At 42.9% G+C, this 25,197-nt stretch overlaps 3 protein-coding genes across 9 annotated transcripts in view; 1 reads left to right on the forward strand and 2 right to left on the reverse strand.

Moving 5' to 3' along the window:
* ADAM17 (ADAM metallopeptidase domain 17) overlaps positions 1–1,867 on the forward strand; it is a 41,715-nt gene extending 39,848 nt beyond the window's left edge. For all 6 annotated transcript variants that reach the window (XM_019755936.3, XM_074331670.2, XM_088796304.1 and 3 more), the window contains one exon: positions 128–1,867. In XM_019755936.3, the coding sequence (XP_019611495.1) occupies positions 128–460 (333 nt within the window). In that variant the 3' untranslated portion in view covers positions 461–1,867. The remainder of the gene's footprint in view (positions 1–127) is intronic.
* On the reverse strand, positions 1,214–12,390 carry IAH1 (isoamyl acetate hydrolyzing esterase 1 (putative)). The gene is made up of 6 exons (XM_019755939.3): positions 12,260–12,390; positions 10,646–10,698; positions 7,997–8,145; positions 5,800–5,961; positions 3,707–3,828; positions 1,214–2,336 (listed from the first exon to the last, which is right to left on the reverse strand). Exons 1-6 carry the CDS (start codon positions 12,338–12,340, stop codon positions 2,154–2,156), a joined length of 750 nt encoding a protein of 249 aa, XP_019611498.2. The 5' UTR covers positions 12,341–12,390; the 3' UTR covers positions 1,214–2,153.
* Positions 12,391–14,910: 2,520 nt separating this feature from the next.
* Positions 14,911–25,197, reverse strand: part of CPSF3 (cleavage and polyadenylation specific factor 3) — a 31,993-nt gene continuing 21,706 nt past the window's right edge. For both annotated transcript variants that reach the window (XM_019755937.3, XM_074331675.2), the window contains 7 exons: positions 24,321–24,429; positions 23,071–23,169; positions 21,861–21,955; positions 20,194–20,281; positions 18,129–18,198; positions 16,578–16,674; positions 14,911–15,330 (listed from right to left, as the gene is read on the reverse strand). In XM_019755937.3, the coding sequence (XP_019611496.1) occupies positions 15,229–15,330; positions 16,578–16,674; positions 18,129–18,198; positions 20,194–20,281; positions 21,861–21,955; positions 23,071–23,169; positions 24,321–24,429 (660 nt within the window). In that variant the 3' untranslated portion in view covers positions 14,911–15,228. The remainder of the gene's footprint in view (positions 15,331–16,577; positions 16,675–18,128; positions 18,199–20,193; positions 20,282–21,860; positions 21,956–23,070; positions 23,170–24,320; positions 24,430–25,197) is intronic.

Genomic DNA, 25,197 nt, shown 5'->3' on the forward strand with positions numbered 1-25,197 from the left:
GTTGAGGGAGCCTCACCTAGTGCTTTCCTTAGCGTGAGGGATCACGGCACCCACAGTGCGAGGCCATTTGGTGGGTCACGTTGGAGCTGTAGGACGTGTCATCCACCTCTCACTCCTGTCTTTCCAGAACGTCGAGATGCTCAGCAGCATGGACTCAGCGTCAGTTCGCATCATCAAGCCCTTTCCTGGGCCCCAGACCCCAGGCCGCCTGCAGCCCGCCCCCGTGATGCCTGTGGCTCCGAAACTGGACCACCAGCGCATGGACACCATCCAGGAAGACCCCAGCATGGACTCGCACATGGACGAGGACGGCTTCGAGAAGGACCCCTTCCCGAGCAGCAGCGCCGCCGCCAAGTCCTTTGAGGATCTCACCGACCACCCGGTCACAAGGAGCGAAAAGGCCTCCTCGTTTAAGCTGCAGCGGCAGAATCGTGTGGACAGCAAAGAAACAGAGTGCTAGTTTAGAGACTTACGTTCTGAACTCTTTGACTTAAGTGTGCAAAATATTTTCATAGATTTGACCTGAAATCACTGCATGTATTTTGTGAAGATTTGGGAGAAACAAGGTGACTTTCCAGCACATGCTGGCCGTGTTTGGACCCCTTCCCATGCATCATACTTGTGTGGTCAGGCCCTTTCCTTGGGAACAGGTAAGGGGAATCTAGCTTATTTTGAGGCTTTCAGGTTTTAGTGTTTTCGATCTTTAAAAATTTCCTTCAACCTGTGGTGCAAAAGCAGAAAATATAGCTGGATTAGGTTATAAATATTTACATTTTTGTAAATTAACCTTTTATATTGATAATAGCACTGATTAGGGAAATGATCAATTTTCTTTCTTTTTCATACACTGTAATGATCCGCTGAATATGAGGAGGCATTTGACAGTTACTCGTGAGGACAACTGGAACACACATAATTTATTTTTGCCTTCAAGTAAACACAGAGGAGATAAAACTAAGCTGTACATGAGCTCCAAAATGTGGGTTCTGGTCCTAGGTGTTACCCAGAGCTTTCAGCAGCATTCAGCAGCAGGGATAGTCACACATCTAAATTTAGGAAGAACATGGGGTAATGTTTCTTAGAATTCTAAGGTTAGTACTCTCTAGAATTAAAACAATCAAGTTTACATGAGTTACAAGTAGTAACCAGTCGAATTTACAGAATCCTGTGAACTCTTTAGGGCCCTAATTTGTTGGGCAGTTTTGTTTTGTAAGTACCTTTGCCATTCACCAAACTGAAATTACTTCAAAATAAGAAGAGTATGGTCACCTCTTTTTCAACACTAGTAGTCTGAGGTAGCTGTTTCTCGCCAAAAGTGAACAGTTTTGAATGGGCAAGGGTGGGACATGCTGGCCAGGAGGGAATGCGCCTCCCTGGGGCTTTGTTTCTACACAAGTGATTCTGAAGAACCTTCTGTATTGACCTGAAAGTGGGGATTTGCATTGCTGCTTGCTTTAGTGCTTCAGGATTCTGGGCGCATGCATTTACTGTGTGCAGGATCAGTCCTCTGGTAAAAGTGATTTCCTTAAAATTATAGTTAAAGCGTTTCCCCTGTAAGAACTGCAATGTGCTAACCAGTCAACACCTTTTAAATGAGAACTGGTAAACTTTGAGGGCAATTAACCAAACCTGTGACAAATGGTATCTTTCTTTCTAAGGACGTTTGTTATGCAGATACCTGTTACACTAATACTTGAACTTGTACCTTGTGGTATTGGCTGTCTTTTAAGTAGTCATGATATTCTTATATTTTAATTACACTTTTGGAATCTGATAAGTGGGGTGTGTGGGTGTATGAGTGAAGCAGTTCCCAGCAGAATGGAAGAAAACCATTTTTTATAAAATTGTAACTTTTTAAAAAACAAAACTGTGTTTACCTGTTTTCCATTTCCAGAAGGAACAAACTGCTCAGGGTGCATTCTGTAGCTATGGCACTGATGACACCTGCATTAGCCAAGTATCAAAACAACACAGCTGGATACAAAGCTTCCCTGAAAAATTAGGATGCTTTTATTAAGCTTGGTAGCAGACATCAGTGTTTTTTTGTTGCAGGGTCATGAGAAAATAATCTTCTTTGATCACTTATCTGGGGATTTCTGTGCACTGGTAACATCTTGTGCTGTAAGTAAACAGCCAGCCTGGGTTTTATCTGACTAATGGTCCCCGTCTCCCAGAAGACTGAGTTCTGGCTTTGCTTCTGCTACATCTCGCCAGTAAGGGAGCAGCAACGGTAAAGAAGAGACTTTCTTCTCTATCAAAGGCCAGAGATGTGAGGACAAAACCTCATTTCCCTTTGGTGATAAGTGTAGTCCATCTGACAAATAGGATGAAAAGTCCTGTAAGGGGAGAGAGGACTCAGGTAAAGGTGTGCGAGTGACTTTTCTAATCCTGGTGCCCCAGGGGTGGCCCCGATTGGCATATCACCAGCCCGACCAGCAGTCTCCTGGGAGGGTGACAGCAGCTGGTGCTTTGTGTAGCAAGTGTTCACACGCCCTTGGTAGGTTACATGCATATCACAGATCAGAAAGCCTCACACCACGGAGCACCTGAGCTGAGATGTCCTTCCAGGTCATCTGGTCAAAGAGGCTTAACGAGCGAATATGGCACATTAAACCACAAAATCTAGTGTTAGAGCTCAGGGCCCAGTGATAATTTGATGGGCAAGTTATTAGGTGGAAAGAACTCGTCCACCTTGTGTTCTCGTCCAGGCTAGAACACAAGAGTCCAGCCCTCCACGCCCTGAGCTCGGGAACGCTGACCACTAGAGCCCTTTCTCTGTTGGGAAGAGTCTTCCCTCAGCTCAGCTGCCCCATCCCCGTTAGCCTTTCACAGACTAGGATTCCAATTCCAGTGGCGCTTTTCCTGGGCCTTTGTTTTCTCATCGCTGCTCTTTTAGATGAGAGGACCGCTAAGGAAGACCCTCTCATTCTAGAATCTTAATGTGTTAAAGCAGAAAGGGCTGTAAGAGCAGCCGGCTCCATGGTTTGCAATTTCCTTTTCTCCAGCTGCACAGCTTTTCCCACCCCCCTCAGGTGGAAGCTTAACGCAGACAGAAATAGACCTCTGGCTGCTGTCCCCTTCAGCCGAGGCTGCTCCTGACTTGGAAACCCACGAAAGGGTCAAGTCTAATCACGGTTTCTGAGGAAGACACACAGTTTTCACTTGTGTAAACACGCAGGAGTGAGACTGCTGGGTCCTGCGTAAGCGTTATGTTTCCCTGTATGGGAAGCGGTCAGACTGCTCCTGCAGGGCTGTCCCATTCTGCATGGGGCTCGGCCTTTTACCTTTCATATTTTACTGTAAGTGGGCCTTTTGGCTTTAAACCCCAAATAACGAACTATATATCAAACTACGGATTTTAGCTGATACCTTACTCTACTTCCATTCATCGCTCAGCCTGGCAAAAAGTGTCCCCCCACCGCTCCCCCCAGTCCTACAAAAGAGCCTGGCCTAGACGTTCTCACACATGAGCCGTTTGGTGCTCATCTCACTGTGCTGCTAACTCCTAACTGTTCAAGGGTCCCTGCTGCGTGCAGCTACGGAGCAGGCTGAAGAGGGTGCTCATCTGCAAGCTGTCCCAGGGCCTCTCCTTTCTGCCTCAACTTGAATTGGTGACAAGGACAATTACCTTGCCTACTCAGAGCCACGCAGCTCAGGCACTTCTGTGTGATCTGCGCACCCAGTAGGACCGAGCAAGCCACCCTACCTGACCGTCCCTTTGCATCAAGGTCCACAGGTCAAGCACGTCAGTCCCACATTCCTGGGCCACTTGCAGGCACGCACGGGCGTACTCACCAACAACTGACTTCAGGCGATTTAACTTGCAACCTTTGAGAAGAGAGAAAATCAGGAGGCAACTGATAAACCCAAGTCCTGGTCCTTGTGCAGGCTCTAGTAACCCGATGGACCGCTCCTCAGTTCCAGGAGACAGGTGTGGACTTCCGGACGTGACCTGGGCCAGCGGGGGGTGTGGGGAGTCACAAGGACAGGCCAGCATGAGCAGTGGGGAGGAGATGCCTTAGCGGGCAGCACTGCCTCCTGAGGACTGAACAGAGACGGGTCCAGAGGCTGGAAAGGCCTAGGGGAACCGGGCTGGTGGCTAGTAAGGGGTGCACACTAGAGGAACGCTGTGCCGAGACCCCTGAATTTTCACATGTAATAAGAGTGGGAACGTGTAGACTTGCCACCAGAGAAGGTAAAAGCTGGAAGGGGCCACAGGTCATTTGGGCTAACGTGGGTCAGCACATTTCCCCTGCGGAGGGCTGCATAGTAGACTTCAGGCTTGGTGGGCATGTGGTCTCTGGGCACCTATGCCACCCTGCCAGTGTGCTCAAAAGTAGCCAGACACAGAACCGAAAGCACGGGGCCTGGCTGTCCTACACAACTTTGTTAGTGGTAGCCAGTGCGTCAGATTGCTGACCCCCCAATCTAATGTGGTGATTCTCAAACAAGCGGACGTCAGAATCAGCTGGAAGACGTCCTGGGCTCCACCCCGACTTCTGACTCAGTAGGTCTGGGTGGTCCGAGACTTTGCGTTTCTACCAAGTTTCCAGGTGATGCTCATCTGCTAATCTATTAAGCACCACACAACCCAGCCTGATGGCCGGCGAAAAACAGGAATGTGTTTTTACCAGCACTCAGGACTCACCTCTATAAAAATGAAGCAAGTCTCACAAAACAATACCCACTGCGCTCTAGATACTGATTTTTCTATTATATTCCATTAAAAAGTTTGTTGTCACTCACTGGGTTTCATGAGCCACGAAGGGGTTGTGACCTGTGATTTGAGAAACACGAACAGTTCTAACTTGCACACCTCAGTCACCCCGGCATGAACGTGTCATGTGTCAGCACTTACTACCGGACGAGCCATCCCTGACGCTGGCAGGACACTAGCAGGACACCCCTAGGGTCGTCGCTTTGGCAACAGCGGGGCCTGTCTCCCTCCTTCCCCCGCCCCCTACACTCTTGGAGGGGAACGTTCCCTGTTTACCTCCTTGGGGAGCTTTCTGGGCAGTGCTTCTTTCTGCTTCCCTACTTTCCACAGACCTTCAGCAATAAGTACCTCTTATACCACTTATCGCGTTGCTTCAAATACTTATTTACAGGACACTCCCCCTCACTAGCCCAACAGGCAGAAACTGGCTTCTAGTTATTTCTGTATCCCGAGCACCTGTAAAGGTGGCAAGAGGAACAGTGTGTGGGGGCAGAAGCGCCTCCAGTGGTCACAAGACAGGAACCTGGTGTTGGGGTGCCCGAGAGCTGCATGCTGTCGCTCAGTCACAATTGAGGCGGAAGTACCCTTGCACTTGGGCACCTCTGCCAGTGAGCCTGCAGAGGAGCCTTTGTTTTGGGGGGAGAAGGGTATCAGGCGAGGTGAGGCGGAGTGGAGAAAGGGCCACATGCAGATGGCAAACAAGCAGGAGTAGGCACCTCCCGCCGCTGCCAAGTCAGGAAGACACCCCGTGTGGAGGTCAGGGCTCAGCGCCATGCAGACAACCAAGTTCATGGCTGTTCTGAGACGCTCGCTCAGTCATCAGCCCTGAAATTCAGTGGCTCTGTGGGCACCTTGGAGTTTGGAAAACAAGGCAGCAAATGCCAGGGCAAAGGGCCCACCCCACCCCAAGTGACAAAAGTTCTCAGTTATGACACAATGGAAGCTGTACTTTTTTCTGTTTAACTTCTGTTGATGGAAAACAGACCTGTCCGGATACGGGGCGCTTGAGGCCCACAGGCGGGACAGCACCACCCATCCCGCCCTCCCAGCTGAGCTGGCCGGATGGGGGCGCTCGCGGTTACCTTGCATGAGGCACTGCTTTTCCCAGGCAGCCTCGCAGAGCGGGGGTGGCGTGATGAGAATGACCCTGTCCTCGGGCACGCCCACGGCCTGCAGGTACCGCACCATGCTCTTCAGATTCACCACGTACTCATCCAGGGGGACGTGCTGCTTGGGGTTCTCCTCTGCTCAGGAGGAAGACGGGTACTTCAGCCCAAATGCAGGTGTAAGTGGCAGCGCCTAGTACTCATGATGCTGCTGGGGAACTGCTTACACTAAGGACAGAGCGGGGCCTTCGTCAAACACACTTCCAAGGCTCTGGCTCGGCCCTTCAAAGTTGTGGCCCTGGGCTGTTAGGTGGAATTTGTAAAGAAAGCCCTGCCAGGTTCTGTGCTGGCTCTGCCCTTAACTGGCAAACAGGGATGATGACAGGGACCACCCATAGGGCTCCTATGAAAAGCAAGTCGGCCAGGTGTGCTGAGCGCTTGCAGCAAGCTGCCTGCCCCAAGGAAGCACTGGGGACTCGGCGGCTGGCTGCACAGCCCTGTTTCCGGAAGGGCGCCCAACCAGCACTACAGCGCCCACTGCGGGCCCGCGTGCAGACCACATGTACGTGCAAGCACAGGAGAACCATAAATCACATCCTACCACCCAGAAAACCATTGCTGGCACTTAGATGTACTTCTTTCCAGTCTTTTCCATGGAGATATGTATACTTGAACAAAGTTGGGATCACACTGAAGATAAATGACCATATTGTGCTTTTTTCACATATGACAAGTATTTCTGTTTCCATAAATAGGCCTCAAAAAACGACAGATTTAGTTAGGGTGATCACAGTTGAAGCTTCTAATTCCTTACTATGTAGCATTCTATTCTTTCTTTCTTTTTTTTTTTTTTTTATAAAGAACATACACCTGGTTATTTCCTTAAGGATTTCTAGATGAGGGAAGTTTCTTGATGCACAACACCAAAAAGCTTTCCGAAAAAGTACAAGCTTGCCCACCAAAAACGTAAGAGTCCATCTTATTCCACACCTGTCATCTATAAGAATTACTGCTTAAAACTGCTGTCCTACAGTATTTGACTCAAAAAACCCAAAGTTCCTTGTTACGTACTGGTTGTTAAATTTCTCCTTTTTGGATGATCTATTCCTGTCTTTGCCCATTTTTCTATTGGAGTTAATATTTTTCTTATTGATTTCTACACCGGTGGCTCAGGCGGTTAGAGCTCCATGCTCCTAACTCCGAAGGCTGCTGGTTCAATTCCCACATGGGCCAGTGGGCTCTCAACCACAAGGTTGCCAGTTCAATTCCTTGACTCCTGCAAGGGATGGTGGGCTCCGCCCCCTGCAACTAAGATTGAACACAGCACTTTGAGCTGAGCTTCCGCTGAGCTCCGGAATGGCTCAGATGGTTGGAGCGCATCCTCTCAACCACAAGGTTGCTGGTTCAATTCCTCGACTCCCGCAAGGGATGGTGGGCTGTGCTCCCTGCAACCAGCAACGGCAACTGGACCTGGAGCTGAGCTGCGCCCTCCACAACTAAGACTGAAAGGACAACAACTTGAAGCTGAACAGTACCCTCCACAACTAAGATTGAAAGGACAACAACTTGACTTGGAAAACAAGTCCTGGAAGTACACACTGTTCCCCAATAAAGTCCTGTTCCCCTTCCCCAATAAAATCTTAAAAAAAAAAAAAAAAAAGACATTAACCTGCCATATTTTTGTAAATATTTTCCTGTCCTTTTTATAATTTTTTTGACATGTGTCCTCTTCAGAACACAGCAGCAGTTCTTCCGAAAACACGAGGGACATGCTTCCTGTTCCAAACCCATTTACCATCACCCAGGATTCCAGTCTTCGCCTGAGTCCAGGGGCTGTGGGCCTGAGCTCCTTTTTCATCAGTGTGATTCATGCTGCAAAGTGTACAGTGTGAACCCTCTGTTGCCAACTACCTCAACTAAAGAGCAAAGAATCAGACATTGAGCATAGCACGGCAGGGCTCGAGAAAACATGAGAGTGTTTACAAGTTTAGGTCTAACAACCCAGGCATGCGGAAAATAAGTTGAACTAGAAGAAATATATAAAAGTACTCAGTGAACTCATAAATTCTGCAAAATTTTATCTACTAGGAGATAAGTATACAGTATATACATTTAAGTTTGCTATAACAAAAATTATTAAAAATGAACTAGGAAAATACAAAAATGTCTTTACCTTTCAGTGCACTGTCATTGGCACCAAAGAAAATTGTAACTGCTACTGGGTTGTCCAAAATGTTCCCTTTCGTGATTAATCTTGGAAGGATAATTTTGGCCCATCGGGTATTATAGCCTGAAAATCCACGATTCAAAACATCACATTTTCTGAAATGAAAAATTTTAAAGGAAGGTGATTTGTGGAAAAAACCGTTTTCGGTCCTCTAGCCATCCTTTGGTGAGTCTGTGCTCTCTTGGCTTATGCTGCCCTCTCTGATCCTGGCCAGGGGTAAAGCTGCTTATGTTGTTTCAAGATAGAGGTAATAAACCCGTCCTCGATGAGAGCTTATAATTACGAACCAAAGGGCTATGATTTAGTCTGCAGATGGTGATTTCATGCATGGTATGGTGGGGTGCTTTTAAAATGGGGTTTACAGCAGACAGATACTAATCTGAGCAAGTACAGGTGTCTTGGGTAGAAAGTCCCCTGGAAGCTGGAACTCAGATGTAACAATGGTTAGTTTAGTAAGGGATAAGCGTATACAGTATTTTTCAGACTTTTTTATAGACTTACTAATTTTTTTAGAGTCGTAAGTTTATGGCAAAACTGAGAGGAAGGTCGAGACTTCCCATCAGAAGGCAGAGCCTCCCCCCTATCCACGTCCCCCACCAGAGTGGGACATTAGTTACAAGTGACAAACCTATTTTGACCATTCATTATCATTAACAACCAATTGCTTTGATTAAATAATTTTAGTAACTATATTGTGTTTGTCTAAACCAGTTCATTAGCAGGCATTTTTTCCTTCTTAAAAATATACGATTTTTTTTCAAAAGGAGGGTGGACTTAAAATTGTTTGGTCCCTTGGCAGTGAAAGCAGGTGATGCCTCTGACGCCAGTCACCCCGCCAGCATCCCTATTATGTAACGCTCTCCTCCCACACAGCCGCCTCGCTTCCCCAGGGATCTGCCTGATGGAAGGAATGGGCTCCTTGCGCCAACGTGAGTATTCCTCTGCCTGGCGTCTAGCTTTCGGTCCATTGTGGTGTTTTAGTTTATAATGGGCTCTCTTGAGCTTGGCTGAGGTGAGTGTGCGCAGGAGAGAGGGCGGCACTCTCTGGGGGTGGAGCCCGAATGGGGGAGAATTCACCCAGGTGAGGCCTCCTTGTGGGGTCAGCCAGCAGCCACTCAGTTTTGTGCTTTGTACCTCAACATGAGGCTTTTAAGAAGTTACATAAATAAGGTACAATAGACCATACATACATGTTTCCAAAATTCTGAAAAATAACTAGCTTCTAATTAAGTGGTCTTCTAGCACTCACACCTGTAAACTATCAATTCTGACAAGATTCTCATGCTAAATTTAACTCTTTATGAACCACTTACATGTTGGTGAATTTGGAATGCCTGGAGTTTTTCAGGCCATTTGAATAATCAGCTTTTCAATGTCTTCTATTTGCTAATTCAACAGTTATTGGATGACTAAAATAAACCACTTGCTATAGTCCAGGTACTTCACCAAGCACACAGGAGCTTCCACACTCTCCCAGCAGGAAAGCAGGCTCCCTTGTTATCACCAGAGGCCTCAGGAGCAGAGCCAAGCCACCTGCCACTTCTTAGTGTGACCTTGTTATTTAACCTCTCTCCGCCTTACTTTTCTCAGATATAAAATGGGTAGAAGGATAATAAAAAAATTATAGAGTCGTTGTAAAGATTAAATGAGACAATATACATGAAGCATTTAAAATAATCTCTGGCACTTGATAAACATTAAATAAAAGCTATTCAACACTGCACGCACCCCCCCCCCATTTTACAGAACAGAAAACTGAGGAATTAAATTATACTTTTGTGTTTTTAGATTAAGAAGTCCACTTAAATAGAGAAAGCATTTGGGAATAGAAAAGGCTGGAAGGTCAATTTTTCATTTCTAGTTTAGGGGATAAAAATGAAAGAGAAAGTGAAGACATTTTAAAACACATTTCACATTTAGAAATAAAACATATTTTCTTGGTGTGTTAACACTGATCTAAAAAATTATCAAGTAATGACAAACTGGTAGTACCCCCAGCTTATTATTTCTTCTAAAGGAGGAAAAGAAAACTTCTGTCCATCAGTTTACTGATACCCTAATACAAATACTTGTGTCGCCTGTTTTTAATGTGGAAAATATTTCTATTTATTTTTTAACCTTTTCAATTAGAACAGTTTCCCTTTTAATGACTTCCTTAGCATACATTTAAGTTTGGCAAATAAAATACCCAAATCATCACTATTTCTGATATATTTTATAAACAAAATTGGGGGAGGAAACCTCTATCCAAAAATGAATCCAACTTCGGGTTAAGAATATATCCTTTCAACTCCTCACTAATCATTTAAGCCATACCCACCATAATAACTGAATAAGAACTTGTCTTCTTTAGATTGTGAAAAGCTGTCTTTTTAAATTTTTTTGGATTCAACCCCCTAATATGTTTTTCATAACTTTTAAGGTTGATGTCACATGGTGGCAAAGTTCTTTTTACTGAACCCTGAGTCCTCCTTTGCTCCTCCCCCCTCCCTATATCTTACTGTTTGAAACTGGACCATTCATTCTTGCCTCCTGACATGCAATTACATTTTCCATCAATAAACATTCAAGTATCAATCTAGAAACTATTCTCACCTGACCAGCTTGTCAGCCAGTGATGCTCCCCATCCACCCTGCTGGAAAGAAAACTGAAGAAAGAAAAGCCCATTACTACTTAATGTAATTAGGACATTTTAATAAGGACATTTTGGTCAGCAATTCCCTTTTTGTTCTCTTCCTGACGTCTTGGCCTTCTGACCTTGCTTTGCTCAGAGGTGGTCACTTTAGGGATTACTGTAACCACAGCTCAGCAACTCTGGAAAGCAGACGTAATTTTCTCTATCATTTGGATTCGAGTCAGTTGTCTACATTTTATTGAAACCTAATATTAAAGTCACTGTTATCCAGAAAAGCTACTTTTAAAAAAAAAATCTATGTCTGAGAGATCAAATCAACTGTGTATTAGTTAGGAAATGAAGTCTATGCTATACTCCCTTTCCACAGTTGAAAGAGTAAGAAAATTACAGAACTCGGGGAACATTTTTTGATATACATTCCCATGGAATTTGGAGAGCCCTCACTGCCCAAATGCCTAAAAATAGTGTTACCAACTATTGGCATGAACACAGAAAACTGGTTTAGGATATTATGTCCGGAGTGTTAGAAAAATAAGAAAAAACCAAGGGAAAGTAATTTTTAAAATGTGCTCCCTCCCAGAAGAAAATGTATTTCCAAACATTTTTTCTTAATGTGAGTTGAAATGATCTTTGGTGAAGACGATCTATTTTATTATTAGAGACATTTTACTCCAGACCAACCTGTTCCACCAGAACAGGGAGCTACCGTATTTCCCTGAAAATAAGACCTAGCCGCACAATCAGCTCTCAGGCGTCTTTTGGAGCAAAAATTAACATAAGACCCGGTCTTAGACCGCGTATAACAACACAACACAACGTAAAACACATAACGAAACACCGGGTCTTACATTAATTTCTGCTCCAAAAGACGCCTGAGAGCTGATTGTCGGGCTAGGTCTTATTTTCGCGGAAACAGGGTGGTGTTTCCTGTACAAGAGGCCGTAGGCGCTGCAGGACGTGGTTCAGCCGCCAGCCGGCGTGGTCTGTGCAGGTGGCCCTGCGGGGACACAACGCGCCACTGGTGCAGTGAGCGACCAAAGCACGTGGGGGTGAGAGAACTGCCCGGGACAAGGAAGCTGCTAAAAATAAACAATGAGCCTCAACTCCTCCCAGGGCCTCCTAAAATCCCCGTGAAAAATGACGAACAGAGGCGGGGCGAGCTCAGACTTTGTCACTCCCAGGGCGTGGCCGGCAAAACGGGTCTAAGACTAAAGCCTGCGCGAGGCCTGCAGGTCACGCACCGTCGTCTCGAGGCCACGAACAACTAGAAACGGGAAGCGGCCAGGGTGTTATGAAGGGACGCGGGAGGCGTCTGGTACACGACGCCCCTCTGTTCGCTGCAGGAGGCTGCAGGCGTTATCGAAATGACCCCGCCTCAGGAGCTGGGGGCAACGGCCTCGACAACCTTGTGACGGGAGGGGGAAACCGGGGTCCCGCGTGAGGAGAGAAGGCGGGAGTCGGCGGTGAAGCCAGGCCCGCGGCCCTCGGGGGGGCGTCGCCGAGGACGCCCGAGACCCGGCCTTGTGAGGGCCGAGCCGGGGTCTGTGGACCGTACGGGGCTGAGCGGCGGTACCTGGGTGATGGAGTCCCCGAAGAGCAACACCCGCGGCCAGACCAGAGAGCTCCCGCAACCCACAGTCTCGCACAGCGCCATAACCCCGACGGCGAGAGGCGGAGCAGGCCAGATATCCGGGCGGGGCGAACGGCCAGGGGGCGGGGCGAGCGGCCGGGGGCGTGGCGAGCGGCCGGGGCGGGGCGAACGGCCGGGGGCGGGGCGAGCGGCGCCTGCGCAGTCCGATGTCCTCCTTGCCTTGTCACCCGTCCCCGGGATCGCGCCTCCCGGTGCTCCTTGAGCAGCGATTCTTTGGTGGCCACCTGGCCATTTTAAAAAGACGCAATGGCTGTTGGGTCTCGGAAAGCTCAATTTTGCCCGTTTATGAAAGCTCGGCCTCCTGCATTCATTCGCTTTCGTCCATTCATTCATACCGAGCCGTTAGGTGCGGCAGTGACCCTGCCCTCCAGGAGCCCACCGACGCCCGGAGGGAGGAGAGGCCTGAGGGTCGGCCTGGGCTGCGCCTCTACCCGCCCTCTGGTCACTGTCGCTGTTCATTTGCTCAGGTAGAAACCATCCCCGAAACGAGAGCGGTTTTGTGGTGCCACCAGAAGAGGCATCACACCATTCGCAGGAGGGTTCAAATATTCAGCAGAGGGCAATAGAGAGAAGAACAAACATTAGAAGTACTTCCAAGGGATTCATTCATCACAGGACCACCTCTTATTAAAAATTTAACCATTTGTTGAAGGTTTTGACCTCAAAAAAATACATTCATGACCTTTGCTAAAGACCGTACCGCGGAGAATCAAGGAAAACTGCTGTGCTGAGGTTCTCCCGTCGGGGAGACAGGTTAGGTTCACCTCTGAATACAACAGTGGGGATTTCTAGCCAGGGAGCTGAGTGAGGGGGCAGGTGGATGTAAAATACGGGTAGAGAAATTCTTTGCTAACTTGACCTAACAGGATTCTTGCTGAAACTGGACTAAGGGGGCAAAGACAGAGCTTAAGGTGGGGGCCTCATCAGAGTACTTTCAGAGGAGGCTGACTCAAATTTGCTCAAAGGAGAGTCCTTGTCACCTCAACCATGCAATGAAGTGTGATGGCAGAAATGAAAACAAGTCAGAAGTCTGTCTGGAAACATCTGAATTTAAGGTGAAAACCAGTAGGGCCAGGGGAGCAGTGCATGGCAGAAAAGCTGATGTACCTTTCTGTGGCCTGGACGTGTGGCGTCTGGTGGGAAACATGCTGGAGCTGGACAGGCAGGTAGGGTGATGCAGAGTGTGACCAAATCTTTGGGCCACTAGTTCCCTGGCTTCAACTAGAATCACGTGGGGAGCTTTAAGAACGTGCTGATAAAGGATGCTCACTCGACCAACCAACTTAACTTCCGGTGGTAACCCGTGGGCATCGCTATATTTTTAATGCTCCCCAGCTGATTCCATTGTGTAGCCAAGGTTGAGAACCCCCTAGGCCAAGTTCAGGTGTTTGGACTTCATCGAGTTACAATGAAGAAGCCCTGAAGGACTTTCAGCAGGGGAGCCTTGAGGGAAGCTCTGTGTATCTTAGAAATCAACTACAGGCATACCTCGTTTCGCTTCACTGCACTCCACAGATGTTGCATTTTTATACAAGTTGAAAGCAAGACCCTCCACCAGCAAAAAGATTTTGATACTTGCTTTAATGCGGTGGTCAGACCAAACCTGCAGTATCTCCGAGGTGTGCCTGTGCACGGGGAGAAGGGAGGTTGTGGAAGGAATGAGAGGAAAGAGGATGATGACGTGGACTCAAAGAGCCCCAGGGGAGACAAGACAGGCAGATTCAAAAGCCATTTAGAATCCTTAACTCAAACTGGCTGCAGGGAGAGGGAGCAGAGGAAAGGACACTCTCCCTTTTCGCTGTCAATATTCTGATTGTTAAGATATTACAAGTGTGTATTTTTTGTAACTTGAAAATGTTTTAAAAGCTATCATAATACATTTTAAAAATCTTACATGACACATAGACCTTCGGTTTGGGCCAAAGACCAAGTAGGCTACGTTATACAAATAAGTGCATTTCGTTTCATGTAAGACTCACACTTTGAAATTTGTCATTAAAGCGCAGGGAAGGAGTGGTCAACGGTTATAAGTCACCCAGAGGTGAGGCAAGAATGAGACCTAAACAGTGTCAGGGGAATTCAGTGGCAACAACAGATGCCTTTAGCTTGACAGTGTCAGCAACTCTTCAGTTAGGCTGCGAGGGGAGGAGCTAGCTTAGGCACATGCGCACTCCTTCTGCAGAGGTAACAATCAGGCCTTTCATCCGTGTAGGTGCCACGTTAGCCCCCCGCAGAGTCCGCTCCCTCAGGAACAGCACCACCCACTCCTGTGTCCAGTTATTTCCAAGTCTGAATTACATGTACTTCGGGAAACTGAACTAACGATTACACATGAAGCACTTCAACAACCGACTCCTGAATAACCCTGAACTTGAGTCATAAAAATAACATTCTGAATATCTCTGAATTCAATGGATAGCTATTAAAGAATATACTATTGAACCCCCAAAGTCATAATTTTACAAATGTATAAATTAAGGAACTTAGCAAGAGTATCAGGAGGGAAGAAATAGAAAAGAGACTTAAAACTTTTAAATGATCATCTCAAATTATTCATATTCAGAATATGGATATAAAAATACAAATCATCGTTTATTTTCTTTTCTTAAAAAGTACAAGAAGACATTCTGATTCAGTTTTTATGAGCAGATTTTTAAGGTTTCAATACATGCCTGGAAGTGGAATCAATAAATTCTAAAATAACGGGCAATTTATTTAGCAGTTCTAAAGTAATGGACAAATTAGTTGGTAATTTAGCAGTATTCAAGCTGTTCGAATAAAGGCCATTTGTCATCAAAAGTACCTGGGAGAAACTAGTCATTTTATTTTAAGTAACAGAAGTAAAGTCAAGCATTAGAAAACGTTTCAACATAACACAGAGACATAAGGTCCTAATGGACGGGCGTGAGGGCCTCATACAGCCTCTGTGCAGCCAGTTCCACCATTTCTCGGAGAGACTCGTCGTCTTCACTTCCTTCCTCACATTCTACCGACTGAAAGTGAAAGCACAAATGTCTTTAAACTTGAGTCTACAATTATTACACGGTAGATAAATGATGACTCTTCAAACAATCATTTCCTAGCGGGGTGGAGAGACTAGTAGTATGTATATGTACATAGATAGTATTCTATGTATGAGGATACACCATACATATTATTTATTCATTTGTTCTATTTGTTATCTCCTACTATTGGATATTTACGTCTCTTGCAATTTTGTTCATGTTATAATCAATGCCAAAATAGACATACTTGTATATATATCTTTGTTCTCTTGTCTAATTACTTTCTTTGGTTAAATCCAGTAAGTGGGATTGTGGAGAAAGATATTTACTTTTTTAAGGCTTTTGATGGCTATCACCAAGCTGTCTTACAGAAAAGATGGACCACCTAACTTACAACCTCCTCCCCTACCCCAAACAGCACCTGAGAATAACTTGTTTCCCAGTTGTCTTGCCATCAATGGGTCAGAGCAATCTCTTTTTAATTTGTGCCAATATAAGCAAGCAGTTACATTTCATACTTTACACTTGTATTTCTTCTAATTATTAATAGATCTGAACAGTTGGTTCACATGTTTATTACCTATCTATATTTCTTATCTAGTGAATTACTTGCTTATGTTCTTAGCTTATTTTTCTATTGAGGTAAAATAAATCTCGTGTTTTCTCAAAGCACCTAAATAGTCAAGGAACATATAAAAGAAATTTAAAAGACATGTTATTTGTTTAGTATAACTGTTCTAATCTTCAAAACTCTGCAAGGAAATATACTTATTCATTCATGCTTGTGAAACATCATACAAGTTTTACTGGTGTGAGTCCAGAGTTGACCCTGCACTTGTGAATCCTATTGTCTGGAAAAGCCTCCTGGATCTTGCTGGTACAAACAGAAGAACAGCTTCTCTGAAAAATCTGGAATCAACTGGATGCCAAATTAGAGAGACGCTGGGTGGATTAAGGTGTATTATGTAACAGGAAAACAACGAAGTGATATGTACCCTGGAAATGTGTACTATGCAATAATAACATGGAAAAACACTATGACAGAATGAGAAATAAAAAGCAAGAATGTAAAACTTCACACATAATAACATATACACAACCTGTAAAAAAAAAGTAGGAAAACACTGGAAGGAAATGTCAAAATGCAAAAACATTTTGTTAGGTGTAGGATCACAGATTATTTTTGCCTTCACGTTATTTCCTAAATCTCTTGAAACATAGGAACAGCTACATACCCGTGTCTCCAAGTTCACATTAGCAGTTTTTCCATCCACTGTGACACTAAGAACAGAACCATCTTTTACACTTACACAGTCTTCTCCAAATATGTCCCTTAAGATAAACAAAGACACAATATTAGTAGGCTACATTTACAAATTTGTGAAGTAGTTTTACCTTTTTGGGGAACATCGTATTGAAGATAGGCCCTAGTTTTGAGGTAGAATACTTACACTTTACTCCTAAGATATACATAATTATTCACCTTCATATATTTTGTTAATTTTACAAAACAGGTAAATTACACAGTTACCATTTATTCAGAATGCTCTCTTCAGCAGGCAGCCTACTAGGCACTTTACATATATTACCTTAACCTATAATAATTTCGGTAAAGAAGGAAACAAGACAGTGATTTGCCTCAAGCCCCATAGCTAGTGAGCAGGCCTACGATTCAGATCCAGGAATCATGTTGTCTGGCTCCCAAGCCCGCTGGCTGTCCATTCCTTTTAATCAACCCCAAAGGCCTCCTTTGAGTTAAGACTATTCACTGAGCATCTCCTACGTGCCAGGTGCTATCTATACCAGGTGCTGGGATCCAGAAACCACGAAGACATTGCCTCCATCTTCGAGGAGCTACAGTTTAATCATTACTTCCTACATCGGTCCCCATCAGTCACAGGCATTTGCAAACAGCAGTCCAATTGGCAGGCTGGGCGCAGGCAAGGAGTCAGTGAATCTAAAACTCCAGAGGCTGGCCAGCCCTTAGCAGCCCAGCACTGACAGTAAGGTGTTATTTAGCTGGGAGGGGTGGGGACATTAATGTTAATAAACACATCTGAATAAATCTGGCTGGGTAACCTGGGATTAAGGAAAAATAACTGAGTTTGAACTTCAGAAATATTTTCAAAAGAATAGAAAAAAGGTTTCAGTTGCATGTGATCAAATGGCGGTTTGTTTACTAATGTATTTGATACCAATACATTTATTCCCACGTTATCCTAAGGACTTAAACAACTAGAGTGATAAGATGCATTTACACTTGGAAGTTTAAACACAGTGGTATCTCACATTCAATTGAGAAGCAGTTTTATGATTATTTTATTTGGAAAGACATTCTGAAAACAGGATTAAAGAATACGTGAGGAAAGGGGAAAGACCTAGTATACTGAATTTGAAGGTAATTCGTAGTTTACTGACTTACTATCTGAGAAGAGTCTAGAAGAAAGCCATTCTTAATGAAGACTCCCCATTTAAGGAGAATAAGTATATAAACTAACTCTTAAAGGCACACTAACACTGGGTTAGGATTTCAGTATTCGTCCTTGATAATGATGTTTTCATCTTTGCCAACCGACTACGCCAGCCCACGTGAAAACACTCTTTGGCTCTGTATTATGTAAAACATATCTCACAGTCACAGGTACTTGGAAGTAACTAGAGTGTGCAGCTAGAAGGAAACGGTTCACCGCGCTTCACTGACAGAAACACAGGCACCATGACAACTCAGGCTGCCCCTCCGCCCCGCCCCGGCCTTACCACCTTGAGTGATCGTGGGTGCAACTTACTGGAGCATGATCTCCAGCCTCTTGCTATAAACATGCATTTCTAATTTTTTAGAGACCTTCTGTACTACACCTGGGGAAAAAAACAACAGAGAGTTCAGTTTCCAAATTCGTACTTAGAATAACTTCCAAATCAATAAGCAGAACATAGTTACTCTAAGTACAGACCCTTCAAGTGATAAACACGTATATGTATCAATTACCTGCTGAGGCAAATGGATGTTTTCATGACATTCTTTCATGTTCTTGTTAAAGAACCATAAAATGACACACTTAAGATTATTTTCAATTGTATTTCCAGTGTTTCTCAAACTTTACACATACACATTTCATTTCGAGCAAATGAGTGAAACTCCAGGAGTGCTAGGGGGCACATCTGAGCTCAACGATCTCTGAAGTCTTTTGTTTTATCTCAATCGTTATGTAAATTTAACTTTCTACAACATAATAATGCATCCATAATTGTTTTAATAAAATTAGTATTTAAAATCATCTTAGATTTAGATGATCTCGCTTTGCCCCCAAACAAGATAATCTGACAGATTAGAAAGATGAGCCATACTGATCTGGGGTCTCAAGCATGCCCTGAAATGTCACTACGTACCCCTAGTCCATCACCAGCCACAAAACAGTACAGCATTAACTGTCTGGCAGTTCCATAAAAGGTTAAACAGTTAACATAAGACCGTCATTCAACTCCTAGGTACTGACCCAAGAGAAATGAAAACCTACATCTACACAAAAACCTGTACATGAGTGCTTATAGCAGCCGTGTTCCTAAGAGCCAAATGCTAGAAACCACCCAAATGGCCATCACCTACTGAATGGATAAACAACATGCAGTGGGAAACCACTTGGCCATAAAAAAGAATGAAGTACTGATTTGTGCTACAACATTTCATTCATGGATAAACCTTGAAAACATTACACTAAGTGAAAGAAGCCAGTCACAAAAGACCTCATGTTATTTGCTTCCATTTATGTGAAATGTCTAGAAAAGGCAAACCTAAGAGACAGAACACAGTGGACAGCCTCATGACATCGTGCTCTGTGAGTCCTCTACACGTAGCATGGAAATGGACTTAGAGGAGCGCAGACACTGAACTGAAGACTACTGACATCTTAATTGGTCTGGAAAAATACCATTTTTGCATCGAAATTTCCTTTTTCAGAAAAGTGTATAAATACCTGACAAAAATACTGCCAGTATGTCATAAAACATACTTCATTTACAAAAAGGTTATCAGAATATGATGGACAGAAAGCAATGTTGGAGGATAAAACACAGTTCAGGTCGGGAGTGTTTGATGTGAATGGAACAAATCTAGCTACCAAGTAGCTGTGTTCTGATAGAACTGGGATGAGCGCTGGAAGATTTGCCCGTGAAAAACCCCGGGTTTCACTTTTCACCCCTGTTCTCCGCACGTCAGCCTTGTTCCTTGGCTCGCTGCTCCTAACCTCTGTAGAAGGTCCTCCTTCCCACATATCCCCACTCTGCACTTTGTCCTTCATATTCTTATCACCTAACAAAAATGTAAAGTAATAAAATAAGAGCAAACTGGCAACTGCCTTTACAACTGTCTGTCATGGAAGTGCTGTGTGCCAGGGCAGACTGTGACAGTGCCCCTCACGTGACAACCCCAGGGGGAACTTCTGTGGCTCCTTCGCTTTCCTATGTTACATGCACACGGGGTATCAGTTACCCACTAGTTAATTAAACTAAAACACATGATCAAATGGTGTCCAAATTATAACTTTTACAATGTCTATTACTCAAAACAAATTCCAACGCTTACAAGTAACTCAAGTGAGTAATTTAGATTTGTCCTGGTATTTATTCATTTCATATTATAGATTCGGCCAGTTCCACAAGATGGATTATGAAGTAGTTGGCTAAACTTTTTTCCTCCTGAAATCAAAGAACTAACTAATTCCTTCTTTTTTTCAATTTTAAGAAAGAAGATTCTACTTTCTGCTTTTTAGTTCACAGAATCATGGGAGAAGTGAAAGAATTAATTGATAAAATGAAACAAATGTATAATAAATGAAAAATGAGATAATTCTGTACCTTTTCTTATTTTCGGGTTTGACTGAACTTCCAATATCACGGTTGTTACTGTATCTGCATACATATCATTGGAAGGGTTTGCCAACCACTGTAAAGCAAAAGGCAGAATTAGGAAGGTACATCTATGGCCTACCACAAAAGCTGCAAATACGACCCACCCATTCATGGACTGTACATATGGGACTAGTTTCTAGCATTTTAACTGAAATTAACTGACCCGAGGTTTACTGAAATTAATAAATAATGCTGGAATTCTCTAATTTTCTTTTAACAACAACAGTAAAATGTGGTGAGCACTTCCTTTGTGGCTAGTGTTTTATATGCATTATCTCATTCTATTCTTTTAACATCTTCATTTTATAAAGGAGGAAATGGACTCAAAAGTAACTTGAGCCCATGTTATTATTTTTCTTGCATTAAAATTTCTCCATTCTTTAAAAAAACTAACTTGCGTAAGATAACACAAGTGGTAAATGCTGGTGCTGGATTCAAACTTTAATTCCTAGTCTCTATATTTTCATAGCATAGACAGAAGGATAGGAGGGTAATATTTTTAAACATCTCGTTTTTCATATAAAGCCCTGACACTCTTTCACGTGCCCAGTGCCCCAAGAAAGTTTTCCATGTCTACTAGGTTAAGGTGAGACCAGCTAAATTATTTCAGGCACCAGTGCCCATCCTTTTTTTTTTTTTTTTTTAATGTGCAAAGAGTTCTTTTACAAGAAACATAAGGCACTTGAAAAATGTTCTCTAAGATCTTCTTTGACATGTTAACTCTAGGGATCAAACATACATTCTTTAATAGTATTTAATAGAATAGCTAAATTAATGTTTCTAATAACATTTCCCCCCCTTTCTCTGATATTATTGTTTCATATATTATTGTAACTTCATGTTACAGATAACTACTCCTTTTGACATTTTCTGCGGTTATTATTAGCCTTATGAATCAAATTTAGACTTATCACAGAACTGCAGTGGGACCTGAGCTGACAGACGTTTTTCAGTTTGTTTAAAAAAATAATATGTATGAGCAGAATAACTGACCATACAGCTAGGAAACTTGCATACAATTTACATATAACTTTGATGCCAAGAAATAGACAAATTACCTCCCTAGATCATTCAGTTCCAGGATTCATTTTGAAAAGTCCCTTTAACTCAACAGAAGCCAACCTACCAAAATCAACCATCAAGTTCATTTGGTGTCTGGGTTCCAAATTCTACCAGTACGAATTTAAAATTCTAACAGTGCGAACCACATTTACCTAAACTAATGATTTCTTGCCTTTGTAGATTTGGGTCATATTAATGTTGCTTATTCGAGTCTTAAAAATTCCACTCTCTAGAAATGCCGTATGACAAGTTTGTTTTACCATAACAGAATGAGATTTTTATCTTGATAATTTTTTGACATATCTGAAGACAATCTGGGATACCACAAAATCTATTCAGACTTACTCATATGCGAGACCTCTACTCATTATACATACTAAATATTCAGCCTGAATTTATTATTAGTTTCTATGTTATTGTAACCACATAGAAAATGCCTGACTACCTATGTTATATTTAAAGCTGATCTTGGAAAGAAACATTTTCTCTACAATTACATGTGAACTCTTAAAACTCCCCCCTCCTTGTTTAGGTAAATAATCTAATCTTACTTCTAATACCACCATTCCTGGTTCCTGTATTACAGTAATATTTTTGAACACTTTCAAAGCAGGTTTTTCTTGAATTTCCAATTCTTCTACATCACCTGAAAGAAAGAATTTTAAGATTTATCTAATTTTCTGATAATCTCCCGGAGACATAATTTTTTTACAGATGTCTGAAATAAAGCTAATAATACATAATGAAAAAAATTAACTCATTTGTGTAATCACATTTAAATAACTAAGTAAATTTTATATTAACTGCTTATAGTAACTGAAAGATCTCAACATGTATTATAAAATTCATATAACCACGTAGGATTTACCTTGGACATTAGACATTTTATCAGTAGCAAACTTTGGTGATTGTCAAACATCTATGTTTGTACAAGAGATTCAGCCACTAGCACATTAGCATTTAACATGAGACTAGTCAACTATTCATACAGTCACTTCTACCTCTGTTTTCACAGGTTACTCATCCTACAGGACAATTCTATTGTCTAAGACGAGACTTTTCTGGTCTTTCTAATAGAGGATTAAGTCAGACATACTTTATTAACTTTCTATGTTATGACCTATAATGCTAACGTGAGGTTCTGAGGTTAAAAAAAAGGTTTTCTTTCCTCTGGTTTATTTTATGGTAGTTCTTTACTGTATGAATTACGAAGAATCCATTAACAGACAGTACAACTTGTAATTTGAAGTGTTCTTGCTTATTAGAGACCACACCTTTTAATTTACTCACTGCCCCTCACTGTTAATACACAAAAATATCTAACTCAAAATGGTCTGATAAGAAAAAAGAATAGGTTTTTCTCTTTTACTGGACTGTGGCCAGTCATTATGAGCTCTTATAAAACCTGCTATATTGATGGTACTAATGGAACCAGAAAAATTATTTTCACTGAACAAGGAAAATAGATAAAATTTGGGTAGGTAAACCAAAGTAAACTTTAAATATAAGAAGCAAAGACTACTGATATTTTAGAATTTTTGGTGGATCAAGGATAAAAGGCATAATGGAGTTTAGAAAAATTAATGAATAAATTTTCAAAATTTTCACCTAAATGTGAAATAACACGACCAAGCGAAGTACAAATAAAATTTGTGCAATTCTGAGACAATTACCAAAATTAAATAATATCCTTTCCCAGATATTTAATTTTTTTACTCAAAAACACAAAACAATTAAGTGAATTTCAATAAATATACTCACCTGTCAATTTCTGTAGCTGGTAATAGAGCAAATTAAAAGGACCAGTATATGGAATGGCTTGGGTCTGTTTTACAGTGCTCATGGCCAAGTCAGTATAATCTGAAGAGGAAATTAGAATAAATATACTTTAAGAAACAATACCAGTCCCACAAAACACAACTTGCAAACACATACCGGGGGGAAAGCAAAGAGAAGTAAAAGTAACGTAAACGAGAACACGTTTTTCCGGCTACCAACGTGCTCTTTAATCTGTCCCCATCCTACATTTCTCTCATCTCCTTGCCATCCCCCTAGTAAATGTGTGCTCCAGCCGTAAGAAAGCACCCTCATTCTCCTGAACGTATCAGGTCCCTGAACGTCTCCAGCCACCAAGCCAGCTGTCCTGTTACCTGTTCTGCTTGGCAACTCCTGACAGCCCTTCAGTACCCCGCACAAGTTGGGCGTGGTCTGCCAAGCTGTCCCCACTCTCCTGGGCCCATTGTCACCTCACACGTAGGCACTTCTATGGCCCCAATCAATACTGCGATTAGCTCTTGACAAGAATGCTTCTCCCATTAGACAGCTTTTCGAGTGCTGGGACTGAGCTTTTCAATAAATCTAGTCCTCCAGTACCCGGCGCACTGCCTGGCACAGGCTAAGAACTCACTAACTGCAGAATAAAGGAACGAGGTCTATTCTGCTGTGAGATGGTCTGAAAGGCAAAGGTCTGTCTCTCAGATGAACACCTCCACACAGCTGTTATTCCTTATTTTTTCATTAAGCACTCATATAAAGTTGAGCAATATTATTCGTTTAAAGATAATATCATATTTACAGCCAAAGTAATGATGGTTTAGCATTTACACAGGCACAGAACACAAAGACCGAGCAAGCGACATAAAACTCCAAGTCATAAAAATCAAAATGCTTGTGTGGGGAATCCAACATTACTTCAGGAAATAAATTCCCAGTACATCATCATGAAAGAAAACGGGCTTGTAAAGCGTCAGCAGGAGCAGTCAATATCTTTGTGGTAAACTTATGTTTCCAATAAAGAAAAAAGTTATTTCACAAAGAATTTAAATGTTTCAATAGTTCAAGGAAGATCCTCTCCCCACCACCCGTAAAGCTGACTGACTGGATTAACTTTCACTTACTTATTTTATTATTTGGTTGTTATTTAAAATGTGGCCACTAGGTAAGATAAGTTTTCATAGGTTTTCTTGCAATGATAAAATCAAACTACATTTGGCATTTAACAATATACTTACTGGAAAGGTCACAAGGAGACAGTATGTGATAATTAAAGTTTCTTTTAACAAGTATTCCTGAGACCCGCTGGCCTTGTTCTGGTTTTTTGTCTGCTAAAAAGCCCATGACCTATTGAAAGAAAAAAAAACACCAAAAAAGTAAAACCAAACACAAAACAACTTGAAGAAAACAAACTCTTGTGAAGTACAACAATTCAGGTACTCAATCGTAATGATGAACATCAGATATTAAAACTATGAAAACAACACCTATGGCCAGGGCGGAAACCAGGGAAGAGTCACGGGGCAGACCTGGCGCGTCACTAGGTTCAGTTCAGTTCCAGTCAGTTCGGCAACCAAGTCAACCTACTCGGTGCTGGGGCTTAAGAAAGCTCCAGTGCAGTGGGAAGGACAGCACATGCAGGCCAGAAACGCACCTCAGCCTCGCACAGAGCGAGCCCCATCATACAAAGATGCGAGTCCACGCTAGACCCAAAGCAGCACCTCTGAATACAGAGGTAGGGATGAGCTCATACAAGCGAGGGACAAATCTTCTTAAGGAGACAGTAACGATGTTCAAAAACTAACGAAACCAAAAACCTTACAAACACGAAAGCCAACATTCTCAAATATAACCTCTCTCAACTTCAAATAGATGAACTCAAAGAGAACAAAGACGGCGTGTTTCATACTTGTTTACCTTTAATCAAGGAAGGGCAAACGACAGCCAGGCCGTGGTAACATTCGTTCTTATAACTATAACGGGAGATGGCTCTATTGCACATGATTTCTTGAGGTTATTTTCTCCTTAAATGCTGGTGACGTAAGGAAAAGGAGCCTGATTTCAAAAGTGACGTCCTAGACGCTGACAAGGTGGGAAAGAATGCTGTTCTGCCTG

The sequence above is a fragment of the Rhinolophus sinicus genome, chromosome 2 (genome assembly GCF_057876585.1).
Source record: "Rhinolophus sinicus isolate RSI-liver-muscle chromosome 2, RSI-T2T, whole genome shotgun sequence".
NCBI classification, from domain to species: domain Eukaryota; kingdom Metazoa; phylum Chordata; class Mammalia; order Chiroptera; family Rhinolophidae; genus Rhinolophus; species Rhinolophus sinicus.

Excerpts from the sequence above, each read along its gene's own strand:
- IAH1 (XM_019755939.3), bottom strand. The coding sequence starts at position 12,340 with ATGGCGCTGTGCGAGACTGTGGGTTGCGGGAGCTCTCTGGTCTGGCCG. Across the intron at positions 8,146-10,645 it reads CTGGCTGACAAGCTGGTCAG|AAAATGTGATGTTTTGAATC; the intron begins GTGAGAATAGTT and ends TTTTCATTTCAG. Across the intron at positions 3,829-5,799 it reads AAAGCAGTGCCTCATGCAAG|GTTGCAAGTTAAATCGCCTG; the intron begins GTAACCGCGAGC and ends CTCTTCTCAAAG.